This window comes from Oncorhynchus clarkii, chromosome 12 (genome assembly GCF_045791955.1).
Source record: "Oncorhynchus clarkii lewisi isolate Uvic-CL-2024 chromosome 12, UVic_Ocla_1.0, whole genome shotgun sequence".
Taxonomy (NCBI): Eukaryota; Metazoa; Chordata; class Actinopteri; order Salmoniformes; family Salmonidae; genus Oncorhynchus; species Oncorhynchus clarkii.
The window spans coordinates 31,387,089-31,399,488 of NC_092158.1; the positions used below are offsets into that span (position 1 = coordinate 31,387,089).

The 12,400-nt window shown below is 41.2% G+C and overlaps 1 protein-coding gene across 1 annotated transcript; it reads right to left on the reverse strand.

Annotated features, from left to right (window-relative positions):
* Window positions 1–274: 274 nt before the first annotated feature.
* LOC139423052 (transcription initiation factor TFIID subunit 9-like) lies at window positions 275–11,517 on the reverse strand. The gene is made up of 7 exons (XM_071174656.1): window positions 11,413–11,517; window positions 10,537–10,618; window positions 9,579–9,715; window positions 9,344–9,478; window positions 9,165–9,246; window positions 8,858–8,968; window positions 275–634 (listed from the first exon to the last, which is right to left on the reverse strand). The coding sequence occupies exons 1-7, from the start codon at window positions 11,473–11,475 to the stop codon at window positions 480–482; spliced, it is 765 nt and encodes a 254-aa protein (XP_071030757.1). The 5' UTR covers window positions 11,476–11,517; the 3' UTR covers window positions 275–479.
* Window positions 11,518–12,400: the final 883 nt, after the last annotated feature.

Below are 12,400 nucleotides of genomic sequence, written 5' to 3' on the forward strand. Positions count from 1 at the left end.
TGCCCAAACAACTGGAAAACCCCTATTGTATTCACTCACTTCTTGCTTTCTTCATTTTAAGTCCCATTATAACAGTTATAATGGACTAGACTTGCTATTGGAGGTGGCAGACAGCCTAGCAGTTAAGAGTGTTGGGTCAGTAACTGAAAGGTTGCTGGTTTAAATCCCTGAGCAGACTAAGTGAAACAAATCTGTCAATGTACCCTTTTCAGCAAGGCACTTAACCCCAATTGCTCCTATAAGTCGCTCTTTATAAGAGTGTCTGCTAAATGACAAATTTATTCTCTTCTTGTCACAAATATCTTTATTTGTATGTACAAAAATTTGTGGCAAACAGGCATGACAGTTAATCATTTTACACAATGTGATGGGAGAATTGTAAACTGGCTGGCTAACCTCAAAACTAACTTCTACAATATTTACAGCACACAGCTTTCATCTAGCCGACTCCTCCCTGCTTTATCTACTTATCCATGAGGTCATAATGCATCATAGTCATCATCTTCGTGCTTCCTTTTCAGCGATTCACTGGCCAAGTTCTGTGACACCATGTTGGTGGTGATGAGGATGTTCTTAGAGCCGATCAGGGAGGGATTGATTAGGACGTTTTGAACCGTTGGGGTGGATAGTGTGGCTGTCGGAAAACAAGACAAAAATAATGATTTATTATTAACATTTTGAATTTACAATTTATTCACTGAATAAATGCTAAGACAATCCCCACAAACTACTGAATTGAAGCTTCAGAGACCTGAATTACTCTAACGATGTACAGTGCATTCAGAAAGTATTCATATCCATTGAAGTATTCCAAGGGTTGGAAACTTTCTGGAAATTTTCCATGGGAAGTTAAGCCCAGGAATTTGGGGAATTTTACTTCAATTCATCAAAGAAAAGTTAGCTTATAACCTTTTTGTGTGGGATTCACATGGCAATTCTAGGTCTTGTGGCATATTTTGGTTAAACTATCCCCAATTCAATGGAATTGCAACCCTCGCATGCACAGTGCATTCTTCCATCACATGTACAGCTGATTCTCAAGATCTTGCACACTAATGAGATGCTATCGAGCCCACACTGTCTGAGCAAAGGACTGTCTGAGCAAAGGACTACATGCTTTCTGGTAAGTTGATTACAATACTGGGTGGGGTGAATCTATTTTATATGACATACATTATTTGTTAATTAGTAAATAGTACCCTACAGCAAAGTGTGTTTAAATCATTTCTAACTTGTTAACAATTTCTGCTAGTTAGTTTTTGCTACCATGTGGGTTTTAGCTTGCTTGAGCCTGCTAAGTGAGGAGTGTTAATTCACCTGTTTCCATACATGTTTCATTTTAAAACATTTATCTTACAAAATTAGTTGTTTAACTGCTTAACTATTTACTTTGTATTTGTTTTTTTTTTAACTCTTTTTCTAATCTTTACAGGAAAATGCCATGGGCACTATCTGATTTGTGGAGACATTTCACTGCAGCTAATGTAGAAGGAAAAGCTTGTACAATTGCAAATTGTAGAAAAGGCCCATGGAGTTGGTGGAATACTCCTTTAATTCATTGCCATTTACCCAGCTGGACCAGGGGCGCTCTAATTAGGTCAGGTGGAAATGTCCGACAGATCTCAACTCCATAAAAGGAGGAAATTGCCATCGCCTGATCTCGCTGCTTTCTCTTCCTTAACTCCATCTGATCCAGAAGTTCTGTGCGTCCATGAATCCACGTGAGTCCGCCGACTATGTTACCTTTCATCTGAATTATCTGTGGCGATCGGGAGAGTGGGCCATTCAGTTATTGTTTATAGGTTTTACCGCGGAGCGCGGCTTGGAGCGCACGCTTCAAACATATTGTGTAATGTGAATTGTCAATGATCACGGCCCTACGGATCCTCATAGGCCAATTATGCAATCGATATGGTTCATATGTATTGAAATTAATTATATGTACACATGAAGACAATTGAAAGAGTGAAATGAGAAACGTCATTGTTTACTAACTGATTGACTTTGATGGGGATTATTGATTGTATAACCATTCACTGTTTGTATTCTTTCATGATTTATGATAAATAGTTACGAGCCTAAATGACTCGCGGATGATTACTATTGACTTAATGAACTGAACTGTTGACCTCCCTAACTTGTGTTAATAATGAATGATATGATTTGATCTTTGATTATGAATCTGATTGGATACATGTTATGTTTCCTTTGTGATGCAGCACAGACTACTCAGTAAATATACCACTTTATGGTTAAAGGAATTCCTGCCTCAGTCTCATCCATTCCTCTGTCACCTGACCACCTGTTCACCTTCACTGTCAGTCATCCTACCTGTCCAGCTACTCACACAGATTCCACTAATCTTTCACAAATACTGTGCCAAATCATATGTAAAGAATGCAACAAAGATGCAGAATCATCTGGCCAAGTGCATAAAGTTCCCTCAGCGCCCACGACAAGCAACCTCTGACAAAAGTTACTCTAGGTGAAAATGATAAATCAGACACCGTATTGATAACAGCTCATGGTCCTCCTGGAATCAGAAGTTTTTGACTCAATGGAGGAACGTAGGCAGAGAAATGCTGATGAATGTCTTGCTCAAGCTGTGTATGCAACTGGTTCACCTCTGATGCTCACAGGCAATGTGTATTGGAAGAGATTTCTGAATGTTCTTCCCCCAACATACACCCCTGCAACCAGACATGCTTTATCTACTCATTTGCTGGATGCAGAGTTCAAGTGAAGGTCCAACAAATCATAGAGAAAGCAGACTGTATTGCAATTATCTCTGATGGGTGGTTGAATGGTCGTGGGCAAGGAATAATTAACTACATAATCTCCACCCCCCAACCAGTATTCTACAAGAGCACAGACACAAGGGACAACAGACACACTGATCTCTACATTGCAGATGACAGACAATGCTGCAAACATGAAGGCTGCTTGGTCTAAAGTGGAGGAGTCCTACCCTCACATTACACCCATTGGCTGTGCTGCTCATGCATTGAATCTGCTCCTCAAGAACATCATGGCACTGAAAACAATGGATACACTCTACAAGAGAGCCAAGGAAATGGTTAGGTATGTGAAGGATCATCAAGTTATAGCAGCAATCTACCTCACCAAGCAAAGTAAGAAGAATAAAAGCACCACACTAGCTGCCCAGCAACACCCGTGGGGTTGGTGTTGTCATGTTTGACAGTCTCCTGGAGGGGAAGGAGTCTCTCTAAGAAGTGTCCATATCGCAGTCTGCCGATATGGACAGCCCCATCAAGAGGATCCTCCTGGAGTATGTATTTTGGGAGAGAGTGGTAAGCAGCCTGAAACCTATAGCAGTAGCCATTGCACGGATTGAGGGATGCAATGCCATCCTGTCTGATGTTCAGACTCTGCTTGCAGATGTAAGAGAATAAATCCATACTGCCCTGCCCACTTCAATGTTGCTCCAAGCAGAGGAAACTGCAGTTCTGAAAAACATCAAAAAGCGTGAAGACTTCTGCCTGAAGCCCATACACGCCGCAACGTACATGTTGGATCCCAAGTATGCTGGCAAGAGCATCCTGTCCGGTGTAGAGATCAACAAGGCCTGTGGTATCATCACTACCGTGTCTTGCCACCTTGGCTTGGATGAGGGCAAGGTTCTTGGCAGTCTGCGAAGTACACATCCAAGCAAGGGCTTTGGGATGGAAATGCAATATGGCAGTCGTGGCAACATCTCATCAGCCACCTGGTGGAAGAGACTTGGTGGATCTGAGGCTCTTTCCCTGTTACCTCCATTTTCCAAATCCCACAAAAATCAGCTGACTCAGAGCGCAACTGGTCCTTGTATGGGAATACACACACCAAAGCATGCAACGGGATGACCAGGGTTGAAAAATTGGTGGCCATCTGGGCAAATTTGAGGCTTTTTGAGCCTGACAACGAGCCATCCTCAACAAGGTTGGAAAGTGACAGTGAAGATGAGGCCTCAGAGTCTGATGTTCAAGAGGTGGACATTGAGGTCATCCATGGAGAAGACATGGAAGCCTGAGGGGAAGACAACCAAAGCTTTAGTTTCTAGGCTATCATTTTACAGATGTATGTTGAAAACGTTTTTGGGAGATGCGATGGATCATTGGGGATCATTCAATATTATTTTTATTTTGTTGTTCAGTGAAATCATCCCATGTGAAGAGTCAACTCATTTAATTAAAGTTACATTTGTAACAATTGTTTTGTTTTTTTCTATTGGAAGGATTTAATGATTTGCAATTATGTCTACTTATGATCATGTAAAAGGTCAATGTTTCTGTCGCCATATGATATGGTAAATATATCCAATGGAAAAAAACATACATTTAAATGGTATTAATATTAATTCCCATGGAAAGTTTCCATGACTGAATATTCCCCAAAATGTGCAACCCTAGTTACAGCCCAAATAAAAAATGGATTAAATGGATGATTAGTAACCCATCTACACACAATACCCCATCATGAAAAAGTAAAAACACGTTTAGAAATTTTAGCAAATAAAATGAAATAGACATATCTCATTTACATAAGTATTCACACCCCTGAGTGAATAGACCGCCTGATTACAGCTTTGAGTAGTTCTAGAACTACAGGATTAAGATTGAATCCTACTACACCGGCTTTGACGCTCGTTGGATGTGGCAGGGCTTGAAAACTATTACGGACTACCAGACAAGCTAAATGCCTTTTATGCTCGAGGCAAGCAAGAATGAAGCATGCACGAGAGCACCAGCTGTTCTGGATGACTGTGTGATCACGCTCTCAGAAGCAGATGTGAGAAAGACCTTTAAAAAGGTCAACATTCACAAAGCCGCGGGGCCAGATGGATTACCAGGACGTGTACTCAAAGCATGTGCAGACCAACTGGCAAGTGTCTTCACTGACATTTTCAACCTCTCCCTGACCAAGTCTGTAATACCTACATGTTTCAAGACGACCACAACAGTCCCTGTGCCCAAGGAAGCGAAGGAAACCTGCCTAAATGATTACTGCCACCTGGCACTCATGTCGGTAACCATGAAGTGCTTTGAAAGGCTGGTCATGGCTCACAACAGCATCATCCCGGATACCCTAGACCCACTCCAATTCGCATATCGCCCCAACACATCCACAGATGATGCAATCTCACACTCCAAACTGCCTTTTCCCACCTGGACAAAAGGAACACCTATGTGAGAATGCTGTTCAGTGACTACAGCTAAGCATTCAACACGAAAGTGCCCACAAAGCTCATCACTAAGCTAAGGACCCTGGGACTAAACACCTCCCTCTGCATCTGGATCCTGGACTTCCTGACGGGCCGCCCCCAGGTGGTAAGGGAAGGCAATAACACGTCTGCCACGCTGATCCTCAACACTTTGTCCCCTCCTGTACTCCCGGTTTACCCACGACTGCGTGGTCAAACAACTAACACCATCATTAAGTTAGCTGACGACAGTGGTAGGCCTGATCACCAACAACGAGGCGGCCTTTAGGGAGGAAGTCAGCGTACAACAACCTCTCCCTCAATGTGAGCAAGACAAAGGAGTTGATCGTGGACTACAGGAAAAGGCGGGCCAAACAGGCTCCCATTAACATCAACAGGGACGTAGTGGAGAGGTTTGAGAGTTTCAAGTTCCCTGTTGTCGACATCAACAACGATCTAACATTGTCCCAACACACCAAGACAGTCGTGAAGAGGGCACAACAAAACCAATTCCTCCTCAGGAGACTGAATTGTTTTTTCATGGGTCCCCATCTCCTCAAAAGGTTCTACAGCTGCACCATCGAGAGCATCCTGACCGGTTGCATCACCGCCTGGTATGGCAACTGCTCAGCATCTGACCGTAAGGATCTACAAAGGGTAGTGCGTACAGCCCAGTACATCATTGGGGCTAACCTTCCTAAAATCCAGGACCTGTGTAAATAGGCGGTGTCAGAGGAACGCCCATCCAGTCATAGACTCTTCTCTCTGCTAACGCATAGCAAGCGGTTACAGAGCACCAAATCTAAGACCAAAAGGCTCCTCAACAGCTTCTACCCCCCAAGCCATAAGACTGTTGAACAATTAATTCAAATGGCCACCGGATTACATTGACCCCCCCATTTGTTTTGTACACTGCTGCTACTCGCTGTTTACCATCTATGCATAGTCACGTCACCCCTACCTACATGTACAAATTACCTCAACTAACCTGTACCCCCGCACACTGATTCGGTACCAGTACCCCTGTATCGGTACCAGTACCCCTCGTTATTGTTGTGTTACTTTTTATAATTTATTTGGTAAATATAGGACTTCTAAGTAAGCATTTCATGGTAAGGCTACACTTGTTGTATTCGGCACATGTGAAAAATAAATTATTGAACTTGGACACCTGGATTGTACAATATTTGCAAATCATTTTTTATTCATCTCTGTGAAGTCGGTTGTTGGTCAGCCATTTAAGTCTTGCCAGAGATTTTCAAGCCAATTTCAATCAAAACTAACTGAGCCACTCATGAACATTCAATGTCGTCTTGGTAAGCAACTCCAGTGTAGATTTGGCCTTGTGTTTTAGGTTACTGTCCTGCTGAAAACTGAATCTCTCCCAGTATCTGTTGGAAAGCAGACAACCAGGTTCTCCTTTATTTTTATCCTAAAAATACATTTAAAAAACTCCCTAGTCTTTGCCAAGTACATATCCTTGCCACATTTGTTTGCAGTTTTACTTTAGTGCCTTATTGCAAACAGGATGCAAGTTGTGTAATATTTTTATTCTGTACAGGCTTCCTTATTTTTACTCTGTCATTTAGGTTACTATTGTGGAGTAACTACAATGTCGATCCATCATCAGTTCTCCTATCACAGCCATTAAACCCTGCAACTGTTTTTAAAGTCACCATTGGCCTCACAGTGAAATCCCCGATCGGCTTCCTTCCTCTTCGGCAACAGAGTTAGGAAGGACAACTGTATCTTTGTAGTGACTGGGTGTATTGATACACCATCCAAAGTGTAATTAATAACTTCGGTCAAAAGGGATATTAAATGTCTGCTTTTTAAAATTGTTAACCAATCGACCAATAGGTGCCCTTCTTTGCAAGGCATTGGAAAATCTCCCTGGTCTTTGTGGTTGAATCGGTGTTTGAAATTCACTATTCGACTGAAGGACCTTAGAGTGTGTGGGGTAAAGCGATGAGGTAGTCATTCAAAAATCAGTCCATGCAACTTATGACTTGTTAAACAAATTTGCACTCCTGAACCTTCAGGCTTGCCATAACAATGGAGTTGAATACTTACTGACATTTCAGCTTTTCATTTTTAATCAATTTGTAAAAATTTCTAAACGCATAATTCCATTTGGACATTATGGTATATTGTGTGTAGGCCAGTGACACAATCTCTAAATTCAGGCTGAACAAAAATATAACATTTAAAAAGTGTTAGTCCCATGTTTAATGAGCTCAAATAATAGATGCACAAATTTAATAGGTGCACAAATTTGTTGAAATCCCTGTTAGTGAGCATTTCTCCTTTGCCAAGATAATCCACCTGACAGGTGTGGCATATCAAGAAGCTGATTAAACAGCATGATCATTACACAGGTGCACCCTGTGCTGGGGCCAATAAAAGGCCACTAAAATGTGCAGTGGTGTCACAACAATGCCACCGATGTCTCAAGTTGAGGGAGCGTGCAATTGGCATGCTGACTGCAGGAATATCCACCAGAGCTGTTGCCGGAGAATTTAATGTTCATTTCTCTACTATAAGCCACCTCCAACATAATTTTTGAGAATTTGGCAGTACGTCCAACCTGTCACAACCGCAGACCACATGTAACAAAGCCAGCCCAGGACCTCCACATCCGGCTTCTTCACCTGCGGGATCGTCTGAGACCAGCCACCCGGACAGCTGATGAAACTGAAAAATGTCGGCACAAACTGTCAGAAACCGTCTCAGGGAAGCTCACTTGCGTGCTCTGTGTCCTCACTAGGGTCTTGACCTGACTGCACTTTGACATAATAACTGACTTCAGTGGGCAAATGCTCACCTTCAATGGCCACTGGTATGCTGGAAAAGTGTACTCTTCATGGATGAATCCCGGTTTCACATGTACCGGGCAGATGGCAGACAGAGTGTATGACGCCACGTGAACGAGCGGTTTGCTGATGTCAACGTTGTGAACAGGGTGCCGGTGGGGTTATGGTGTGGCCAGGCATAAGCTACGGACAACGAACACCGTTGCATTTTATCAATGGCAATTTGAATGCACAGACATACTGTGACGAGATCCTGAGGCCCATTGTCGTGCCATTCATCCGACGCCATCACCTCATGTTTCAGCATGATAATGAGACATGGGACCGTACAAGGACCTGTACACAATTCCTGGAAGCTGAAAATGTCCCAGTTCTTCCATGGCCTGTACACTCACCAGACATGTATCAATTGAGCATGTTTGGGATGCTCTGGATTGACAGCATGTTCCAGTTCTCGCCAATATACACAAACTTCGCATAGCCATTGAAGAGAAGTGGGCCAAAATTCCACAGGCCACAATCAGCCTAATCAACTCGATGCGAAGGAGATGTGTCACGCTGCATGAGGCAAATGGTGGTCACACCAGATACTGACTGGTTTTCTGATCCACACCCCTACTTAAGTTATCTGTATTCTCAGTATTGTGAAAACCATAGATTTGGGCCTAATGATTGTATTTCAATTAACCGATTTCCTTATATTAACTAACTCAGTAAAATCATAAATTGTTGCATTGATATTTTTGTTCAGTGTACATAGTATAAACTTAATAGAACTACAGTAGACTCGTTCACCAGCCGTCTGAAACAAGTTAGCAGTGTGAAATGAAGGATAGTCTCTTACAGGACTTGGAGGCTGCAGTCTGTGAGGATGGGATCTGAACGGTGAAGCGCTGCCCCGACAGAGACATTGGCGTCCCCACTTTGGTAGTGACTGACTGAACTGAGGGAGTGCCTGGAAACATGCAAGAAGAAAGGAGTCAATGTTTTTGTAATGAAACAGAAAATACATCAGATATGGTAGCAACAGGGCTGCACACCAAAAGGCCAACCCAAATCCCAATGTACGTGCTTGGGACAATGTGTTCGAAAAATATGTAATACAATGAAGAGATATAACTGAAAAGTTAATGCACTAAAGGGTCCCTCACCAAAGGTAGGTGTGCTGGACCTGCTGGATACAGCTGCTGCACTGAGACGAGGCACTGTAATTCTCCCCGCGGATGAGGACATCTGCACAGGAGAGGAACAATCAGAAAGATTCACAAAATAGAACAGAATGGAATACAATAAAGATGAATTGCAAGTGCAGAGCAGATCATGAGGTTACCTTTTTCTGTATGGATTTGAGCCTGTAGTTAGGAGCTGTTAGACAGTAACGGTCTGGGGGCAGGCGGGGCCCAGTGTATGGCTTAATCAAAGGCAGCGGGGTCTGGTTCTTCTGCCTAGCTACCTCCAGCAGGAACTACACAAAGTCAACATAGTCAGGAGTTAGTCTTGATCATATATGAACACCTGAATAGGCAAATAATGATGTCGGCCTTGACACTGCTACTCAATCTTACATCTCGTGGTGGTGGGGAGGTGAAGGACTGGTCCATGCGACTCTGGATCGCCAGTCTTATATCGTCAGCATCCACATTGTTCTTCTTAGCATGTGTTGCATAGATTTTGGCATCCTCGATAATGGTTGTCACATATCCTGTAAAATCAAATTACTTTATTTTCTTGTAGTGCTCAGTGATCAACCAACATTTTGGTTATTTTGGGGTTTTAAAAATGTATTGACCGACGTCTGTTCAATTATTTAAATTCCATTTCGTTCTTAATTTTTTTTTGTGAGCGCAACGTGCAGTTTTTCTAAAGATGAATCAGGTCAAGTCCGATCTGTGCGATGTAGTACAGAGTTGTAATTTCCAACAGGCCAATATTATAAATAGCTTAGCCCAGAAATCGTGGTAATGAACTACAATGACCATAATCCATTGCACGCCTACTTGTCTGGTCTGAGACGGAGAGAAGAGATAGAAAAACGAGCGATCGAGATGGATAGAGCACTTGCTTCGTGAGGCATCTTCTCTACCTGAAAAAACATTATATAAGAATAATAGTTGGTATTCAGCAGTCATAAAAATATGCCTTATTTACTTTCAAAAACTACTAAAATAGTGATTTCGTCAGACAGCAGCTCTATAGAGATATGAAATAATAAAGTCATCAAATAGGCCTAAAACACATTTTAAAAAATATTTCAGTTGTTTATTTAAAGTAAACTCATGTGAATAAATGATGGTTAATAACTGATAAATAGTAATGGGCAATCAATCACAACCATCATAGTCATTGCTTTTATTAATTGTTTTATTCTGTGTGTAAAAAAAATGAAATCCACCAAAACGACCACAAAAAGCACTAATCCCTCAGCACTATTGTTTTGGTACGTTAACGTTTGTCTTGTAGCTGCTAATATGTAATATTGCACACAGAGCATAACAAACAAGGGAGAGTTGAATGTATACTTACTGTAGGTAAATTCCAGCATTTGATTAATCACTCTGGGCTCATACTCTGTTATCCCCATGTCTTTGAGGATTTGAATCATAACCTTTACAAAGGAAGAATTAGAGGACAAGAAGCTAGAAAAGCAGTATACTGTGTCATCAATTCGTCAATGCAGACATTAGCTTTGAAGTCCCATGGGCAATTCAGACAGCTGACAGGATTTTTATAATAAAGTACGTGTTGGTTTTAATTGACTTTTTGTTCTTAATGTGTTACATTGTGTATATTTATCTATACCTACCTGTTTTATGTGCTTGTTTGTGTATTGTGCAGGGCTCAATTGTGAAAGAAACTTTAGTTTCAATATGACTTCCTTGTTGAAATAAAGATAAATAAACTAGCTAATAGCTAGATACAACAATAAAAATTATGCTAGCTGCTGACGTTAGCCTGTTAGTTATCAGTACAAACTAACGTTAACTAGCTACTATAGCTAGTTAAGTTACTGTTCCCAATACAATAGGCAAGTAGATGCATTTAGTAAATACATCCAAATAGAATGACATGGGGTTATATTTCTGAACAGCACCCTACATAAATGTACTTTGAAAATGAAAGTCTTATGTTCTAGTTCTAACGTTATCTACCTAAAAGATAAATAACTGTCTAGCTACCTAGCTCGCAAGCTACCGTAATTTAGCTAACGTTAGTTAACTTAACTAATGTTAGCCACCTAGCTAACGTTAGCTAGCGAGATAATGTGCTGAAAATACTGCAAAAATCTACTTAAAAACTTAAGACAAAGCCACAATAGATATTTAACTAAACACTCATCATTACTGTGAATGATTGAGACTATGACATTTCACAAATTGTAACTAGGTGGTATACTCCTACCTGTGCATCTTTAGGTACAGTTTTCGGAGTAGCCATTTTCACGTTTGTTCCTTTCCCGCGCATCCACTTCCGCACTAAAATCTATGTTGAAGATGGAATAATAATAATAATAATATTCTTCTGTATCATGCCGGTCCGGAAACAGATGTTGTAGGTGCAAGACGCCACCTATTGTATCAACCTACTATTCTGCAGTATGATTTTATTACACTTTGCGGGGAAAAAATCCCTACCAATTTACCCTACAGCCATTAAAACCTCCCCATTATTCCACTAATTTGGCTCTCTGATGCTACACCAGTCCAGCAGCCTGAGAGGATGTTCAAAACACCTTGTAACTCTTCTGCAGTAAAATCTCATACACCCAAGTACTTCTCTGCAGCTGCCACCACAATATCTATCCTCTGTGATAAACATTCCCTTCCTGAGGTACAGTTGACAACCATGGCCATGAATGTAAAAAATATATATACTTATTGAACCACACGCAATTCCTATCACTTTCTATTGGCCTTGGCCTACTCACAGGGATTCTCTTTGGACCCATCTTCCTCTACTACTCAACTCAATTCAAGGGGCTTTATTGGCATGGGAAACATATGTTAACATTGCCAAAGCAAGTGAAGTAGATAATATACCATATTGAAATGAACAATAAAAATGAACAGTAAACATTACACCAAAAGGATACAGACATTACAAATGCCATGCTATGTATATATACCGTGTTGTAATGATGTGCAAATGATTAAAGTACAAAAGGGAAAATAAATAAACGTAAATATGAGTTGTATTTACAATGGTGTTTGATCTACACAGGTTGCCCTTTTCTTGTGGCAACAGGTCACAAATCTTGCTACTGTGATGGCACACTGTGGAATTTCACCCAGTAGATATGGTTGTTTATCAAAATCGGGATTGTTTTCGAATTCTTTGTGGCTCTGTGTAATCTGAGGGAAATATGTGTCTCTAATATGGTCGTACATTT